The sequence below is a fragment of the Oxyura jamaicensis genome, chromosome 2, assembly GCF_011077185.1.
Source record: "Oxyura jamaicensis isolate SHBP4307 breed ruddy duck chromosome 2, BPBGC_Ojam_1.0, whole genome shotgun sequence".
In the NCBI taxonomy this organism is placed as follows: domain Eukaryota; kingdom Metazoa; phylum Chordata; class Aves; order Anseriformes; family Anatidae; genus Oxyura; species Oxyura jamaicensis.
This window is the reverse complement of record NC_048894.1, coordinates 118103259-118123269: the sequence shown is the minus strand read 5'-3', so window position 1 is coordinate 118123269 and position 20011 is coordinate 118103259. Positions and strand designations below refer to the sequence as shown.

Here is a 20011-nt window from a genome sequence, read left to right as displayed (position 1 = left end):
AGAATTAATAAACACCAAGTCTAATGAGCAAATAATGATTTTTCTGTCTCTGTGTTTTTTGTTTCTTTGTTTGTTTGTTTTTGTTTCTTCTCTCTCATGTGTAAATATGCATTAATTAAAGTCATATTAGGTGGACAATATTATTGGTCCAAGAATTAGAATATTTTAGCCATCCTCCAAACCTAGTTTTATTCCTCCACATGCAGGCTACTTATAAATGGTGAGGTATTTCGAGAAAATAATCTGCATGGCTGGGTGATAAAATAATAATTAAAAAAAAAGGGGGGGGGGGAGGTTCTTAAGTTCAGATAAAATCCGATCATTCAGTTCAAGTTAGGATGCCAATATCAGTCCAACATCTTCCAAAACAAACTCCCACCAGTATAACTAGTTTAAAATAATGAAATTAATACAACAGAATCTTGACACAAAGTCATTAGCTATCTAGCAACAAATAAATTTTAAGTACACACACATTCTCAATATTTTAAAATATAACCATATTTTCATAATTAAGTGCAAAAGAGACCTGACAGCTTTTCTTGCTATATTTTTCTGCCTCTCCGTGGAAAAAAATGAAGGAAAAGGTCTGAAAAATCTTAAATCCAAACAATGCTTCCACTGCATTTTTATCCAAGCAATTAAAAAATATTTTCTCTTATCATTGACAATCTAATCAAATTATCTGTAGAGGGAAATGCAAAGAACTGCTTACTGTTCCATTACACTGGCCATCTTTGATCTTCAGGTACATTCCTGGGTTTCTCACACTCTCAAACATGCAGACTCCAGAGCTGATTTTATGCACTTTCCAGTAGGATTCCTGCTGCTGCTGACCTGTTCCACTGCAGCTCCCGTCAGGTCTGAGGTACAGAGCCTGGCAAAGACTTGTGTTGAGCAGAATGATGGCACCATGATGAAACACACCCTTCAGATGAGAGATAAGAAGCCCTTTGTCAATAGCACAGCTTTTCTCCACATTTATCTTTGATATTGATACTGTTCACAGAGGTTATTTTAAGCACTTTTTCATGTATTCCCATGTATAAAACATAAGTGAATGTCCAAAGTAATTCAAGCATACATCCAGCCTTTGTATACTTGCTGCATTCTGTGCAGACACCATCCTGAACAGTAGAAACCTTTCACTGCTCTGCAGCTTCCCTGCTTTTTGTCATTCAGAAGCACAGCACAACGTTCAGAGCACAAGTGGTGTGGCAAGCTAAGGAACTTGTTCTCTTTTCTAATTGAGTAACTTCCCATTCAGGCCCTCCTGTATGTACCTACCTGCCTACTTTTAGAAGGTTTTCTAAACATTTTGGAGTGACATCTTTTCTTTGTTGCAGCCCACCCTGTTTGCATATACCAGCTACAGTATCGTCATCGCTTGCCCCACGAGAGCAGTAAAGGAAAACTTCAAGTGACGCCTAGTAAACTGTAGCTTAGCTCCACCTGGTGGGCGAGGATCACTCTTTCAGCCTGCAATCCTCAAATCTGATTAGACTTGATATTACTTTTGTAACAGTAAATTTAAGAAAAGTCTTCTTAATTTCTCTCCCCCATCATACCTTGACGTGCACAACAAATTCTCTGGACAGTCCAGCATATCCTGTTGTTTCATCAGGTACTTTGCCTTGAAGATTAAACGTAACTGTGTGACCTGGGCTCCTGGCTGACTCAAGAATGGCAGAACCATTCGGTTGAAGGTGAACACGGAGCTCACAGCAAGTCTTGTCTTTGCTCTAACATAAACAAAGTAGTAACAATAAGTTATAAGAACTATTAAACATGGTAAAATCCAAAACAGAGAGGATCATGATATAGTTTCTGCTTATTTGTGTTTCCACAATACTACTAGTCTAGTCTTAAAATGTCTTCCTGTTTTCCAGATTCACAATCCTAATAACAAAGTCCTAAAATTATGGACTCTGTTGCATTTCAAATCACGGAAACAGTTCACATTAAAATGACACAAATCTGAAATTAACATGAAAGATACTTGGATACCTCAACTGGAGACAGAGTTAGAGTCACAGCCAAAAGACTTGGCAAAGATGGATGGAATGTAACACTCATAGGAAATGAACTAGTTTAACTATCCGCTACCCTCATTTGCAGGATGGTTCCAAATAATGTTTGTCCTCATCAGTCTATATTGATCTCACAAAAAACAGTTAAAGAAATAAGATTTATATGAAAGAGCAAAGCAACAAAAACATCCATGCTTATCTTTTCAGATTTTCAGACTGTGATCCCACTGGATGAAAGATACAATATACAGAATATGTATTTAAATATTTTATCAACTCCATCGTCATTCTTATTTTTAAATAAAACTAGGATTTTAATAAATGTAAAAATTCTAATAATATGCACAATAATTTTAAAGACTTCTGGCTTAGAATCATAGAATCATTCAGGTTGGAAAAGACCTCTAAGATCACATTGTCCAACGTTTAACCTAGTACTGAAAAGTCCACCACTAAACCGTGCTACTAAGTCCTACATCTACACATTTCTTGAAGACCTTCTTGACTCAACCACTTCCCTGGGCAGCCTATTCCAACGCTGCACAACTCTTTCAGTAAAGAAATTTATTCTAATATTGAACCTGACCCCCTTCCCCCCGGTGCAACTTGAGGACATTTCCCCTCATCTTATCACTTGGTCCCCTTATCTTATCACTTGCATACATACTCTGACAATTTTCAAAAGTCACAGAACAAATGAATTGAAAGTTGCCCTGCTGATAAGGGCTTTAGGATACTGGTGCATGAAAAACTTCGCATGAGCCAGCAACATGCACTTGCAGTCCAGCAAGCCAACGATTTCCTGGGGTGCATCAAAAGAAGTGTGGCCATCAGGGTGAGGGACATGATTGTCCCCCCCTGCTCTGCCCTTGTGAGACCCTACCTGGACTGCTGCATTCATCTCTGGGGCCCCCAGCACAAGGACATAGACCTGTTGCAGAGAGTCCAGAGGAGGGCAAAAGGGATGATCAGAGGGCTGGAGCAACTCTCCTATGACGAGAAGTTGTGAGAACTGGGGCTGTTCAGCCTAGAGAAGAGAAGGCTCCAGGGAGACCTTCTTGTGACCTTCCAATTTTTAAAGGAGTCCTACAAAAAAGATGGGAGGAGACTCTTCCCACCAGAGAGTATAGTGATAGGACAAGTGGTAACAGCTTTAAAATGAAAGAGGGTAGATTTAGACTAGACTTTAGGAAAAATTTCTTCACTCAGAGGGTGGTGAGGCACTGGCACAGGTTTCTCAGAGAAGCTGTGGATGCCCCATCCCTGGAAATGTTTAAGGCCAGGCAGGATGGAGCTTTGGGCAATCTGGTGGGAGGTGTCCCTGCCCATGGCAAGGGGAGCTTGGAACTAGGTGATCTTTAAAGATTCTTTCCAAGTCAAACCATTCTATGAATTGGTATTTTTAAGACTTCAAATAATCAAACTTTTTTGAGAAAATTTTCACTGTCTTCTGAAGCTTCATACTCAGAAAAACTTGTTTATCAGACTCAATCTACTTTCAAAAGTAAAGGAAAAAAATGATGGATTTTAGAAGTGGTTGTGAGCCAGCATGCCATCAAAGTGTAATTAAAAGCATATTGTAAGGTCAACTGTAAACTTTGTATTGACATTTTGCTTTACATTTACCTATTATCATTCCAAGGACCTCAAAAGAGGTTTAAAATAACATTTCTCCTGTTCTTTGAGAGGAGGAACATCTTGCACAATTAAAAACAAGAAAATGGAAATCAAGATTTTCAATAGGCTGGTCAAACTCATAAAACATGTCAGTAGCAAAGCAGAAAAGAGAAAGCGTGAATTTGTGTCTAATTAATACTCTCTTTGTAGTAAGACACACTGCAAATGTGACAGACTGCAAGGGGCTTCCAGTATCAGAAATACAGTAATGAATAGGAACACTAAAAAGTCCTGCAAGGAGGTCTGGCAGTTTGCCTGGCAGCTTACCTGGCAGCTTGATGCCATTCCCACTGAGAAATCTAACTCTGCTGAGAGTTCTCTATTCCCTCTAATGCTAATGCACATCATGTAAAAAAGGAATGGGACCAGCTTTGACTATGTGATTATTCCCTAAATAAATAAAGGGAAGAACTAGAAAAAGAGAAACAGCTTCTTCTCTCATCAATAGAAGAGTTTAGTCAGAAAGAACTAAATTCTACAGCTCAATGTGCTTGCTTGCATACTGCAAGTGCTGAGAAAGAAAGGCAATAAGAATATGAAGATGGAACAAACAAACCTGGAATATTTCAATTTGTTTATGACATGCAGGTTATTTAGAGAAAGACAAAAAAAAAAAAAAAAAGAAAAATTGACATTTAAAATCAGCATTAGAATTGATACTTATACAAAAAGAGGAGATACTAGGATATTCGACATACCTTGGCAGCATGGGACAAGCAGGTATAAATTGCACGTTGGAATGGTCAGATATTCCTGTACCAAGTCATTTATGCTATGAAAAAAATCCATCCAAGAATAAAAAGAAAACTGAGAAAACAAAGCCCTACATCTAAATTTGCCTATCCATTTGTAATTTCCTGGGTTCAGTTCTGCACTTCTTAGCTCCTTATCTGGCTGGAAGCATGATTATGTGTTAGACAGATTAAAAACAACATTATTTTTAATCAGACAATGAAATATTACAAAGCAGAAGTCAGTAACAGCATTTCCTACCTTTCCAGTTGCATAGCCATTAGCAAGAGCAAGATGTGGTATATGATGACTGCTGAATATGCATATATTTCCCCTTCTGACAATTACATCAAAAAGACCTAAGAGTTAAATGAAAAATTCATAATTATGAATTCATAATTCTATTTAATTGCAATCAGTACTTTATCATTTTAAATTATATTATCTCAACAGTTTGACCTCTCCGATCAGTGAATTCCCCCCTCTTTCCTTTTGGAGAAGATATCTTGAGACAATTATCTAATTCTCTGCCTTGAGGAAAAATCACTAAGAGCTAATGATAGGGAACAAATTTCTCTTGATCAGCATATATGCGTACCAAAAAGAAATCTGTAAAAAAGAATTGAAGACTACAGTATAATGAATTGGACTATAGCATCAAATTATATGGTAAACAACAGATTGTGCAAGAAACATAAAACTCTCATATAGGAAAGCAGAATTCATTTTCTATATATTCATACTAGAATTTGTAATGCAAATCTTGCAGCACAGTTCATGGCTTCTAAAATTTTAAATCTAAATATCTAAACAGTTGCCTCTTATACAAAATATTTCATACATTTCATACAAAATATTGATGAAAGATAAAGTAGTGCCATTTTTATTGTTCCCAGCAGCAACAGACTATTGTTTTAAACCGATCTACCAGTACATAGTGTTGCCCTACTTGCAAGACACATCTGTCTCTGCTGGACTCCTGGGGTGTCCACAACATGAGATTTTTAGGGTGTCATCAGGATTATGAGAATTATATAGCCAGAAATCATTGTGCCCATTGGGAAGATGTCAGAAGTTATAAAACACAAACATATTCCAGCCCTTGGAGCAAGACAGGGACGACACATAGCTAACACAATGGGTCATTCTGCTTTCAGATAGAGATAAAGCTTCTTGAGAAATTAAAAAACCTTGAATTAAATCATCATCTAATACAATTTGCCATCAGCATAGTGAAAGGCTTTAGATTATATTGTTTTAGATCTGCTGAAGACAAATAAACAGTTCTACCTGTAATTGAAATTGGAAGTTTTCTATTAGGAAAGATAAGCTTATCCTGGAGGACTCTAAAGCATACAGAAAGAAACAGTTGAAAATTTAATGAAAATTTAGACAACAGCTCCCAAGACAGCACTTATGGACTTTTGTTGTACATGACTATCCTAGCCACTCTGTAGATTACTGTACATTTAAGTAACAAAGAAATCTCAAATAAATTGTGGGAGAAAAGTGTTGTTCTGGTGGCGGAAGACTTGCATGGTAGGTGTTTTCATTCATTTTGTACTAGTGTTTTTTTTTGTACTCTGAACTATAAAAATAGGAATAGTTATTCCCAGGTGACTATGTCTGTTCCTCTTATATTATGGCAACTTTATAATATTGTTCATAAAAATCAAGCTCTTTTTTATTACTAGTTTAATTTCTAAGTATTACTAAGTCTTTTGGGAGGCTGCAGATAATACTGTTAATTTTTCTGACTTCCAGTAGTCATTGGAGATAGGAGATTTGAGTTATTCAGTGTCTGAATCACCAAATACTTTGAACTAAAGGATCCAAAATGATAACTAATAAAAATAGCTTTACTAAAACAGAGTAACTAACACCCACTTGCAATGTTATAATACTACTGATCTCCCATGTTATACATCTGAGTTTGCTGGTGCAGTTTTTCTGAGGTGCATTTATAGGCTATGCTAAGAAGTATTTCCCTGCTGTCCACACAGCCTTTGGTGTGTCCTGCAAAATTCTGTTCTACCATTTCCAAAAAGATGCATGTAAGGTCACTAGGAATATGTGAGAAAGGCTGAGCAACTCCACTGTCATGAAAATTTTAAAAATAAATTTTAAAAAAGTGTGCCTAATATGATACTAGCTATAATAACGGTTAGTAACATGGTAAGATGGAAGCTGTTAAAGAAGAGGAACTGGAAGAATGCCATTAAAATCAATGACAAGGATGAAACAAAAGGATACACATATACACACACTCCCTATGAATAAACTATACCTAGAAAGTTGAACTTGTTAGCTTGGATGGATCTAAGATTATGTCTTATGTCTGTCTTTGCCATGGCATTTTCATGGGATCATTCAAGCTACAGATGACAAGAAGTTTCTATTTTGTAAGGGACAGTGACAAGATACCACATGAGATTTTTTCATGCTTTATATGTAAACCAAGCATATAACTCATGAGTTTTATAGTCATTAACACAAATAAAAACTCTAAGGAATAACATTTTTATTACAATTATTTATTCCTATTCATTACAGGAATCACTACGTGAGATCACAGTGAACTATCAAGTTCTTCTTTCTTGTATCATTTATGCATATATGAAATATACTTTACCATATTTGTTCTTCTTGTCACCAAGAGCATCTACTTTGCTATCTGGACTGAGGCATATGAAACCACAGGTGAGCCTGTTGTAAAACTGAAGTGTATTGCCTTTCTGGAATTTCCACTTTTCGGCAGCCCACTGGTTTTGTAAACAAGTAGAAAAGAGTTATGAGAAGATGATAAGCAGGAATTTGACATGCTTGGGAATAACTGACATGATTTCATTCAAAGCATAATTTGAATGGTTTAAATAAAACTAAAAAGGTAAGTCCTTACAGTTTCTTCTCTCTTGAGTTCCAGCTCTTGTCCTGTATAGATAAAAAGCATGTGATTAATTTACAAAGCACCCTTATCCCATTCAGCACAGTCATGGTGAATCTGAGTTCTCTTCCCCACCAATTTTCACCTACTTCCTGGAAAAGTGCTGGCATCTGTCACAGTCAATTCTCTAGAAATGTTGCCATCATCCTGCCCATTGTCCAGCCATCTGAAAAACAGAAGCCATTTCAGTAATATAACCTTGACTGGCAATTCCCACAGTCCTGCATACATGGCATACTGACACTTTCTCTTGTTTTTATTAAAGTCTCAAGGTTAACATACAGCAATACAAAAATCCAGCTTTGGTGAAAAGACCTTGACTTTGGCAAAAGTGGTTTTGTTGTTGTTATTGTTTGGCTGGTTTTGGGGTTGTTCACAGTGGGGTTCTTTCTTTCTTTATGAAACGTATAAGTAAACACTTTCCTCAACTGGGATAAAAGAACCTAAGCTAATTATTACAAATAATAGAAGTTATATTGATCCCAGATCAATAATGAAAGGTGCAGTGGCCTAATGTTTGCTCTTCCTGTCTGCAAGAAGGGTACAACAGGATGCAAGTTGCAGCATGTCCCACAGAAGCACTGCTTTCACCACATCTGAACTATGCTTTTACAATACTAATGTACTTACTTCACATATTCTTATATAAGTCAAGTCTAACTTCATTTGAGTCTGAAAGATTCACACATAGTAGGAGCAAGATCATCAAGAGTGGCATCAGGCTCTAAGAATAACTAGCACATATTTTTCTGCCTGAAATGGATTTGAACTATCCCTAAATTATGTATGAAACTAGCATTATAGATCTCTTCATAGCAGTTCATCTCATCTAGAATACAGAATCAAAATTAGGTCAGGCAAAGATGAGGTGCTGTATCTGATAGGCAGAAAACCCTTACTCAAACATAAATCAGCTTCAGTGTGCACATCGCTCACTCTGAGCTGTCTCAGACAATTATTTATTCACTCAGAGAAGTGAGAAGAGGAAATAGAATTGAGGTGCCACTGGCAAACTGTAGCTAGATTCATACGTGACTGGACTTTTTCATTCCTAGTATTTGCACTGATCCTTACCAGCTATAATTTTTCCATAAGGTGTTGAGAATTAATCAGCAGTATATAAAATTAGAAATGAGCTATAGAACAGAAGACTCAGAGCAGTAGCATCTGCAGAGGAAAAATCAGGGAAGGTAGGATTGCTTCAAGTTATGTTGCAACCCTGTGACAGGCTGTAAAGCAAATAAGAAAAACAGATGCAGTCAGATATCTGCAATTATGATAGCCATTTCATAAGATCTTAAGTCTGATCCTGAACCTTAAGTTAGTCTCCATGCTGGTTTCAATAAAGTAGGATCAGTCCACCAGAAATACAGCAATCTACTCTTCTGAAAAGCCTTTTATCTCAAGACATGGAAGAATGAGTCTGCTGATATCAGGTCCAAAGTGCTGGATATGGAGGAATGTGCCCCCAGAAAAGTATCTTTTATATCTTTCACTAGATGCCAAAATGGATAATTGCATGGCAGAAATTTTTATTGTTTTTTCTCTAGCTCAAACACACCAGAGGTTTGGGGCAGATGCAACTCAGAGAGCTATAAAAAGAATTAGATCATTTCAGCTGACTTTGGGGTAAATATGTTTGCTTTGACAGGAAGAAACTTTGACACTTTTCAGAAGAAATTTATTAAAAACCAAATTTATTAAAATTTATTAAAAAACAAATACCACTGACCTGTGACAAAGAAAAGTATAATCCAGATCTGTTATAGGATCCTTGATTACAACTTTGTCCAGATACCATCCATTTCCTTTCGTTAAAAAAAAATATATAAAAATAAAAAAGTTAACGAAGGGCAAATGTAATGAAGTCTTATTTCCTGTGGCTTTCTCTTTTCTACTGGAACTACAAGATCTGCAGCTTCTCTGGCAGGTTGCTAGAGTCATGGCTGCCCTGATGGAGCGGAAACTACATGATCCAGGTACTGTAGAGCGTTCTGATAGGAAGGCAAAATGCTGGCTCCCTACTTGACTGCTGTGGCTCTAACTGCACAATTCTTCTCATTTAATCATAGTATAACACTTTTTGGTTTTGCCAATTAAAATATCAACAAGATTAGATTAGTTAGATGGCAGCTTATCATTATAATAGCACTTTATCGGCTTCTTAAATTTTTAATTCTAGAGTTAGTATTAAAATATATATGAATATTCATGGTAGAATACATATTATTAACATCATTAGCAAAAAATCAATTCCTAGAGAGTTCAAGGGTCAAATGCTGCAGTATTTGCTTAGTGGTGAAACACTGCAAGAGACTGCAAGTATTAATCCTTTGGAATATTTCAGACATCCAGGAAATTGATATTTGCCAATTTAAAGATGCCACTTCCCATTCTATGGGGCCACATTGACTAACGCAAAGACAAGAGGGTAAAAAATGATATTGTTGATCTGTTTATTGCTGTGAATCAAGCATAGCACTGCAGTTCACTACAGACAACTGCTTTATTGCATACTAAAACATCAGATTGCATTGGATTCTCTCTTGAAAGCATCTGGGAGTGGAAAGGTTTAAGAATGGCATCTATGTTAACATTATGATTTTAATGTGTAGTGAAATCTGGGTGACCAGGAAAAATAAAACCAACTAACTAAATAAACAAACAAAAGCACACCCCATCCCACCCACCCCAAAAAAAAGCTTCTCAACATCTCTGGTCTACACACCTCTAGGAAGTTATCCACTGAGACCAGGGGTCCACTGAAGGTAAAAGGCAAATGAAAGCTTGTTGTATGTAAGCTTACATTTTCTACAGTCTGTAGAAAAAAACTGTAGGTTTTTAGACAGGTTCACAAACATAAGTGATGGTCAAGGCAACTGGACTAGAAAACTTTTCTCCCACTTCTTCAATGCAGGTACAGAAAAATAAACTGTCTTACCACATTTGTTCTGAGTTTGGCTCAGTCTGTTTGAGTTGCTAAGAGCATAGCTCAAGTGAGCCCATAACAAAAACAGTGGTGGAGTGGATCTTTAAAGTAAGGAGCTGAGAATTAAGGGCAGACTTTCACTAAAAATTCACAGTAGGTAGCACCGGGGAGTGCAGGAGAAAAGCAAGATCTTCACACAATGTCTTTTCTCCAAGCTGTTTTCCTTTACAGTCCTATGTAATCTCATGAAAAAGAACTTCTGAGAACTTCTAGAGATGACTGTTCTCTTCCAGTCTCCTTATTCAAAGGGAAACCTTTATTCATTTATTGCACTCTTTATCCATTGACAGGCACGAAAAGAGACAAAGCAAGTAAACAAAACCTCCAGCAACTCCACATCTAGAAGTAGGGCAGGAAAGAGTACTGGAGAGAGGAATACCTTTATTGCTTTAACCTCAAAGGTATCTGAGCACTGCCTCTGCTTAAAGGCATCCAGCTATGGCCACTTACAGAGGAAGACTACAAAATATAAGTGATATTCTTTCCCTTACCAACAGAGAAAAAGTTGAGATGTTCTAGCTATATAGGTAAATAGAAGAGCAGAGCACGATTGAGCATAGAAGAGAAAACTGGGCAGAGAACTATTCTACAACTTATTTTACATTGTCTCCACAGCTCTGCTATTTGGCTCAAAATATCTTGTTATGTTTTACAATATTTAGGCTCAAGACTTTACAAAACAAATCTTTTGATTGCAAGAAGATTGATTTATTATTATTAAGTCTAATGACAAGATACTGTAACCAAAATCTCCAACTGCATCTTCAGAGTGTGACTAATAATGCCCCTCTTCAGTTTTTCAGTGAGGATTTGTTAAAACTGACAGAGGAGTTACAGATGGGATTCTTAACGTAATGCCTGGAAGCATTCCAAAAGTGAAAACAAAAGATTTTAAATAAGGTAACTGTGCCATTTAAACGGTTTCATTAGAAATATTTGTCCCACTTCTGGAAAAAAAAAAAAAAATCATACAATATGTATTTTAAAAATAAAATGTATTTCAGGGAAAAGGTGAATAACTTCTCGAGTAGTATTCAGTATCCACATAAAGAGATTTCTGACCTGATCCAAGACCATTGTGTCCTATAACAATCTTGTACAAATGTCCAAGGTGAACAGCTTCCACAGAAAATATATCAGTCTGTAATCAAGCAACAAAACTTTAAAATCTGAAATTTAAAACATTTTTCAGCCATCAAATCCCAAAGACCTACTTAAATCTATAAAACTCTTCTGTCAAAGGCACCTTTTGAAATATCAGCTAATGATAATGTCAGAGCAAATCAAAGACAGGTGTCCTGAATCAAAAGAAATAAGCCTACTTATAAGCTAATGGGAATAGTTCCATTAAAATGAATGAAGTCAGAAAACAAAAAGCCGCTCAAAGCTCAACTGGCTAAACAAATACAAGTTGCAGAAGATTTCAACTTCAGATATGCAGATATAAAATGTAAAGTTTCATTTTTCTCTCCACTTATTAAATCAAAGGAATTAAATATTAGGTATTAAAGCACACAGTTTATCTATTTTATAAATGAAAATTCTAATCATCTTCCATAAGCACTGATATACCTTTAGAGAGTAATTTTGGCTTAATTGTGGAATTTTTAAGAAACATTGGAATGTGGTAGCCATCTCTCATAATCGGATTTGCTTAACCACCCACCTGAGAGAGAAAAGCCAGCCAAACTTATCAGAAAATGCTCTTTCACTCACTTGTCCTTTCAAAAATTTCTTGGGTTTCTGTGATCTGAGCAGCTGTCTTGATCCTGTGTCACCTTTTTCTCCATAGATAGAAATATAGACATCAGCTTCCGTTCCAGCATTCCACAGTTCTCCTGTTGTCACATGTACTTCATAGACAGTCACTGACAATAAAAGATGACAATCCTTCATATCATAAGCACTATTATAGTTAGAATAACACCTAGCTGCAAATGGGCCTGTAGAGTCCAAATACATTTGTGTCAAGAGCAGTTAAGGTATAAAATCTCAAAACTCCTACTCAATATTAAGTAAGATAATGTGGAATGGGAATGCAAAGAGAACTGAACTTTAAATGCACAGCAGGATGCCTTTGTCCTGCAGCAGCATCTGAAAAACATCATTAAGCTGAAAAGTAAATAACAGAAGTCCAAGATTAGGTTCAATGTAAGTAGCAAGACCAAAACTATAGCAAGCAACGGAGTCCATCAACATTTTGAATGCACTATTTAACCAAACAAGCAAAAATCCATCACAGTAATTTTATTTTTCTAGGACCTCAGAATTCAGAAATCTGCATTGTTTAAATATCCTACTGCTTCATGAAATACATTAGTATCAAATTCCTCTGTCACATACAAAAATACAAAATAAAACTTGAGTCAAAATCCCATGAAACTGAAGTAAAGACTATGGTATATTAAACATATGTATCAATAGGAAAATGTGGTTTTTAGAATGCAGATGTTAGAACCCTAGAAAAATCAGAATTAAGATAAAAGTATATGATTATAATCCTCAGCAGAAACTTGGGAAAGGCACAGATTATTTTAATGTGCACACACATAGCTCTATGATATTGTGTTAGCTTGCTTCTTGTCATCAGAACTAGCTCATTCAGAAATGTTCACTGGCTGCCTCTACACTACACTGGAGCATTGTACTACAGGTAAACCTAGGCTAGAGACTTAGAAAAACTAACTAACTAATTAAATAAATAAATAATCAAGCAACTTTCACAATTTTTGACATCTCTAAATTTTCACAATTTGTTGACACCTTTACCTCTCATAAGACTAGGGGTCATCACATGGTTTATAACTCATATAGTTTTTATCCTAAAACATAGTGACTCCTCTTTCCTTCAGATATTCCACAGAATACTGTACATAACAAAAATTAAGAGAATGAATTGTATTCTTTACATCTATTTGTGTCTATAAGTGTAAAACATTACATTTGTAAATACAGCATTCTGAAATTAGAAAATGTCAGGATTATTTGCAAAATTTAGTTATTTCCCCTGTGCCTGTGAATTAGCAGAGACAGAACAAGGGGGGAGAACGTGTATCTTTTTACAGATCACCTATTAGCATTAGGACAAAAAACAGCCACATTTAAGTCACAGGGACTTTATATGGTCTGTAATAGTAGTCTAGTACTGTTTTGTTTTCCAAAATAAACCTGCCTTAATACTCAAAATAGTTTTAATTTAACAACTGTCAGTTAATAATGTCTTTTATCCACATCATTCACCATGTCACCACCTGATCTATTTCCTTCCCCATTTTTTTTTCTTTACAGCACCTACATGAACAGGTTCCCCATTTTATGTAGAGGCAGGCAAGAGAATTCAATTTTCCAGACACTCTTTAGTGCTACAACTCCCTCCTTCATTGACTGTCTACTTCCCAGTTTCTGCAACAAGAAAAGCAGAGGTCCTCAGTCACCAAACACTGTGTAACTCTGATTTATCTCCAGCAAGTAGTTCATTATCATATCATCAAAAATTGTGTCACAAGACATGAACAGAAGGGAACAAGAGTTAAATGACTGAGGATAAAAAGTCAAACGAATGGTGCTCAGTCCCTCAGAATTAGAGCCATGGAGTCACTATGTAATAGTTCTGAACAGATTAATTCAGACATATTTTTTTTCTTTGAATGCAAAAGTCTGTTAAATCAGAAAGTGTTTCAGCCTCTTTTTATTCAGAAATTGGTTTTAAAGTGCCTCTCATCATCCCTCTTTCAGACTGAATCCAGACCTCTCCACTTGTTCTGTTATCAAACTATCTTCTCTGAATTTAAAAGCTATGTTCTCTTTCTCTGTCTCATGCAGAAATATAATAATGGCAAAAAGACACAGAGTCTTTCAATTACTAACTTAGAGATGAAACTTCCTTCTCCAAAGCATTCATCATGACCCCTCTTATACTGAGGTTAGCAGAAATACACAGTTCTTTTCTTCTTTTCCTATGTGAGAGAAATTGTTAACTACAAAATGCAGATTGAGAGGATGTTTTAAGTGTGCTGTTGTGCTTTACAAAGCATCAAGATTACTTGATAATAAAAGTCTTTCATTATATTTTTATTTCAGAAACAAAAGAACAGCCTACTCGGAAAGAAAAGCCTGAAAGTTGGAAGGTGGGAAAGGTCAAGGTCCCAGAATATTATGTAAGGGAACGCTGGGAAAGAACAGATACTGCATGTAGGGGAGCTGAGTATATTCAATTTAACAACCCATTAATGCTTATTAATTAACATTTATTTTAAAGTGTTTGTTTTTTTCTTTTTTTTTCTTTTTTTTTTTTTACTGAAGTGCTTGTATGTTCCCCTACACTAATAATACCAAAATCTCCCAAAGAGATCTAACCTATGAGGACACAGGCTGAATGCATATGAGGCTTTTTGTGCCCTCAAGGGTATGAAGACAAAAATCACACAGGATCACAAATCATTGTGGTTAGGGCTGGCCAAGCCCACTTTACAGTATTTAATGAGCCATTTGCAGCTGCTAACTAGATCATTGGACGAAATATTTCCTGCTATTCTTTTTCTCTTAAAGACATATTAATGAGGCACAAGATTTTTTTTATGTTTTTCTTTCCAGGTTCTTAACCTCAGTCCTAAACCATCATAGGCGTAAATACAGCTCCAAGCCACCAAGCTCTTTTACTGACATACTACCACTACTACTAGAGTTACTGTCCTATGGTAATTTTTCCCATATTCATGTGCCATTTTCTTGACTTCGGATCCTCAAATTCATTTATATCCTCTTCCTGTAGCCTGCAACCCAATAGTGATGGCTGTTACTGTTTCCATTTTTGACAGTCAACCAAAGGTGCCGGAATACCACCAAGCACTGATAAAGTATTAAACATCCTGAAAATAGGTGTTTAGAGTTTTTCAAGAACTCTGAATGTAAGTTTCTCTCATTAATTAGTCGTGTTCTCTACAGTTGATCTTTTCTTTTGGTAAGGGAAGAGAGGAGGGCCTGGAACATGTCCCAGGAGGATCTTTCTGAAATTAAAGTTTCAGCACAAGTAATACTGGTGGTGGTATGATTTTTCCCCTCTACCTTCACACTCTGAAGGATGGAAATCTTCCCCAGCACTCCTGTTCCATCACCCACGTCTCTCATGGGGTACACTGACCTTGCTCTGCCTTTGTACTTTTTCTTAGGCTAGGAAGGAGCAAGGACGAATGGAGGAAAAGAAAGAGCAAGTGCAGACTTCTTTGACTTCCTTCCTGTCACTGAAGGAGAGAGATCATGTAGAAACAACAACCAAAATGGATTAGTGTGGTAGATCAGAGACTTAAAGAAGTGAAACAGCAGCAACATCTAATAATTTTGGTATTGTTTGGCATCAATGACCTTTAGAATTATGATATAATTATAGTAGTAGTGGTAGTATGTCAGTGATAGAGCTTATAGCACTTGTAACCTTTCGAAATATTGTTAGGTTTTCTTCCAAACCCAGAAATTAGAAGTATTCTGCAAACCTGTCTCAGCTACCCACAAGAAAGTAAAGCAGCTACAATAGCCATAGTAGAGTTATGTAGAGTACTTCAGTAATTGAAAGTAGAGTTTTTGATTTGACTCATGTGATGTCTTCACGGTAGCTATGTGTTGCTTTTGTTTTCTGGCTCTTTTATAAACAAAAATATAAGCCAATATCTGTGAGGTGTCTTTAATATTGTCTCTATTTTATAGCAAACACAGATGCTGAAAATCTTATCAAATCTGGAGGATATCATTGAAGAACCTGTGAAACTAAAAGCATGCAAAACAATGAACTCATCTCTGTCAGGATCTGGTTGTGACTTGACTTAGCCAATGTGGCATTATGCTTACCTGGAAGAACAGGCTGACCCTGATGGAAAACAGGAAGCTCCATGGATATTTCCCCATGGTCCCAGGCCAGCCATCGACATGCAGGGAAAGAAAACTGCTCCCCCGAGAAAAGGTTCAGCAACTGCACCTAATGCAGCACCAAGAATTGCAATTTAAAATACTAATCTCTGTCTGCTCCCTGGATACAACTGCCCCCAACCTGACTTTTCAGTCAGTCAGATTCAGGACCTCAGGGAAGAGTAATTACAGCATAGACGAGAAACAGGGTTTATCAGCTCAGGTGCAGTCCTACAAAATATAGACTTGTTGTTGCAGCTGGTATATCCACATAGACTGTCACCAGGTAGCCTGGCTTACCAAATAGGTAACTTCTTGCTGGGAAGCTTGGTAATGCTTGTGAATTTATTCCTTTAACTTATTTTATTACTACAAAATATTCCATGTTATAACATACTCTGTATTAAAGAAGCAGGTTTTGATTCTTCAGCACTGCTTGTAATGTAAATAAACTTTGAAAGTGCTAGCCCCAACACCAGTCTGCCCCATACAATTTTCTTCCATACCCAACTTCTAGTATATAGCAGTAAATGGACCATATGCACACCAGCTGAAGAAGGGAAGGACCTCCATTTATTATATACTTCAAGGTATTCCATAGCAAGCATCTCAAAGTCTATTATATATTAGAATATTCCCTGATTATGCTAATTTATACTAGCAGCTACAATAGATTTTGGACTAGTCGAGAGAAGCAAAGATATTTCTACCTGTAATTTCACTCCTGCTCTTTGTTTTGCAGAATCTAATCTCCTTAATTAGGAGATTTATCGTTTAATCTTAATTGAATAAATTCAGAATTATTGGAAACATTTTCATCACTTTTACTGCTTTAATACTGAACTTTAAAGAAATAAATTAATCTTGTCTGAAAAACCTGGCACACCTCAGCCTCTCAACATCTGCTGAGAGATCTTGAACGGGAACTTGGAGTTAGAGAAGCAGTACCTTTTTGGATGTTTGCAGTCCTGAAACCATCTCAGTACAGAGAAAGTCACAGAAACTATGGAATATTGAGGGAGGAGTAGCATGCCTAACTGTTATAAAAGCATTGCAATTATAGAGCACTATCTCTTAAATCAGTCAGTTTAAATGGGTGTGTCATACAATTATATATATCTCGATAACCAGACCATACTCTGTCTTCTTATTGAGTCTCAGCCCCAAATGAAAACAACTAGTTAAAGCATCAAACAACCAAAGAGTTCAAACATTCATCAGTGAATATTTAACTATTAAATAACTATTATTAACTATTATTAACTATATTATTAACTATTAAATAAACTATTATTAACTAATGAGTGGGCACTTTTCAATAGATAGATCAAAATTTACCCTAAAGCATGCTTATAATGGTGAGTTCAGGAAAAGCTTCTAAAGCCCTTTATAAACTGCTTTTTGCTAATTAAAGGACAAGAAATTCTGCCACAAAGAGGGAAGCATTTCAGGCATGCATAGTCTATCATTGGCACACATAGTACCTCACTAACACTAAGAATAAAAGCCAGATATTTTCATTCCCAGTCCAAAAACGTATCCACTAGGTGTTACAACCAAAGCTAGAAACAGAACTAGCTAATTTGCTTCACTTTATATTTGCTTTACCTTCATTAAGATCTTTTATTAAGTGAGGAGAGAAGAGAATCTGTTATCGTCTTTTTACGAGTAGCTACAAGTATTTGATGAGGCGAACATAAATATCCCGAGGATTTTTTCTGACTCATATTTTGACTCCATTGTCATAGTGACTACTTTTGGAAAGACAAAATTCCTTCTTATTGCTTTTACCTCTTCACAGTGCCAGGCAGGTGAATTTCCTGAATTTGTATGTCCTATGCGTATTTTGTAGAGATTTCCTATGTTTCCGGTTTGAACCTGTAAAAGGAACACAACCGATGAAACACAGAACATTTCTTACAAGAAAGACATATAACAGAAGTTCATTTAGTTCATATTAATAAAATATTCTGATATTTAAACAGGTGGTTCCAAAATATTTTGCTCCAGGCTATCTTTAGAAACTTGGCTCTTTCTTTTAAAGACAACCCCTATGGCAAACCATGTAGCCTGCCAACACTGTCTAAATGACTCAAGATGCTCTTTTAGATTTTTTTTTTCCTCACTGAATATTGACCTCAGTGAGAGATGAATACAGACTATAGGTATCACTATAAAAAAAACTCTTGACCTGTCTCAGTTTAGTACCTATGTTACTGACCTGCTATAAAATTATTTCTATCTCTCAAGCACCTCCCACATACCTCTGAGTTTTTCTCTGCACCTACAGAAGGGTATGCCTTACAATTTTGGAGGCAATTGTGGTCAGATTTGATGTTTCTTTTTAAAAATCATTTCAATTAAATCTACTTAAAAAGCTATATTTGAAAGATTAGCGTTTGTTCAGGCTGAATGAGCATGTCCAGTACAGATAACAGGGTGCTGAGGGAATCACTTTGTGCGAAGGTTATTTAAACAACTAGTTATGAACTTAAGTGTAGAAATGGAAAGCTTATCTTCAAGGCACTAGAAACATACAGTGAGCACTTCACCTCCTTGCACTATCATTATTTTCTTATGATATAGCCTGGAATCACTGTCCTTTTATTTTCTACAGAATTCATTTTCATGTTTTCATTTGTCAGGGTAGAGATGGGTGTGAACTGAATTCCCTGTATTGTGAACTTTCCTGAACACACTGTTATAAACAATAAAGAGGCAGAGCAGAGAAGACAGACCTGAATTAACTTAGATCTAGCACAAAATGCAAGCAGAGAGGCGTGACTGTTTCTATACATTTTAGAGTATGCACTCCTTAATTGCATTTGGTGCTATGGATTCTCATCTACAAGGGAATCCTAATTTCCAAACCAGAGACTGTCTCCATATTTCCCAGTTAAGAGTCACTGGGGATAAGATTAATGATAATAATGGGAGCAAGAAACACAGCTAAAACTCTCTCTAATGAAAAGAGTATTTTTACCCTGGTTACATATTTTATTTCATTTCAATCTTATATCTGTTTTTTGATATCACAGATAGAGAACAGCACACTAGCAGAGGTGCTGGATTCTCCTGCCTCCATCAGGCTGATGAGACCAGGAACAGTATTTCCTATATCCCAGGTAACCGTGAGACTATTGTGGAAAAGGTGAGCTCCTCATCAGTGCTGCCATACCTCTTCTCAGAAGGGTACTTGGTATCATGGATGTTAATAATGGATAACATCCATGTGGATAACACCTCCTAGAGATATCCACTGACTATCCCACATACACACTCAAGCTATGCAGTTCTTGAGAAGAGAGCTGTTCAGGCTTACTGAAATCATCACAGAACTAGACCAATGGAGGAGAAACTTATTTGTGTAACTGAAAGCGGAAGCAGCTTCAGACAGATTCTATTAGAGGTGTCAAAAATTGCAATTAATTGAAATAAGGCAGCAGGTATTTAACAAAGTTAAAAATTTATTCCATCCCCTAATTCTCCACTTGTCACTTCATTTTTAATATTGTTGCTCCATTTTAAATTTAAAAACTATACTATACAAGTAGTTGTATACTGTTGTCCTCTTCCTGGTATTTTCTTGGGCACTGTATAAAGTTATCCTTAAACAGATAAGAAATACATTGCAACAAACTGGCTTTTGGATGGCTGAGAGGGAAAAGATATTAAATTTATTTGTCCATTTATGTCCTGTTTCTTGTTTTAAAATATGTGCTATGAAAAAACTGCCTGTCT

At 36.2% G+C, this 20011-nt stretch overlaps 1 protein-coding gene across 7 annotated transcripts in view; it reads right to left on the bottom strand.

The window, feature by feature from the left end:
• RP1 (RP1 axonemal microtubule associated) overlaps positions 1-20011 on the bottom strand; it is a 217760-nt gene that overhangs the window by 153203 nt on the left and 44546 nt on the right. For all 7 annotated transcript variants that reach the window (XR_004748453.1, XM_035318571.1, XM_035318573.1 and 4 more), the window contains exons 5-15: positions 18062-18148; positions 16214-16340; positions 12089-12240; positions 11435-11513; positions 9116-9191; positions 7473-7549; positions 7339-7370; positions 7072-7201; positions 4701-4798; positions 1569-1742; positions 716-928 (exon numbers count right to left, since the gene is read on the bottom strand). Coding sequence is in view for 6 of the 7 variants with exons in the window: in XM_035318571.1 (XP_035174462.1) it covers positions 716-928; positions 1569-1742; positions 4701-4798; positions 7072-7201; positions 7339-7370; positions 7473-7549; positions 9116-9191; positions 11435-11513; positions 12089-12240; positions 16214-16340; positions 18062-18148 (1245 nt within the window). In the remaining variant the exon portion in view is untranslated. The remainder of the gene's footprint in view (positions 1-715; positions 929-1568; positions 1743-4700; positions 4799-7071; positions 7202-7338; positions 7371-7472; positions 7550-9115; positions 9192-11434; positions 11514-12088; positions 12241-16213; positions 16341-18061; positions 18149-20011) is intronic.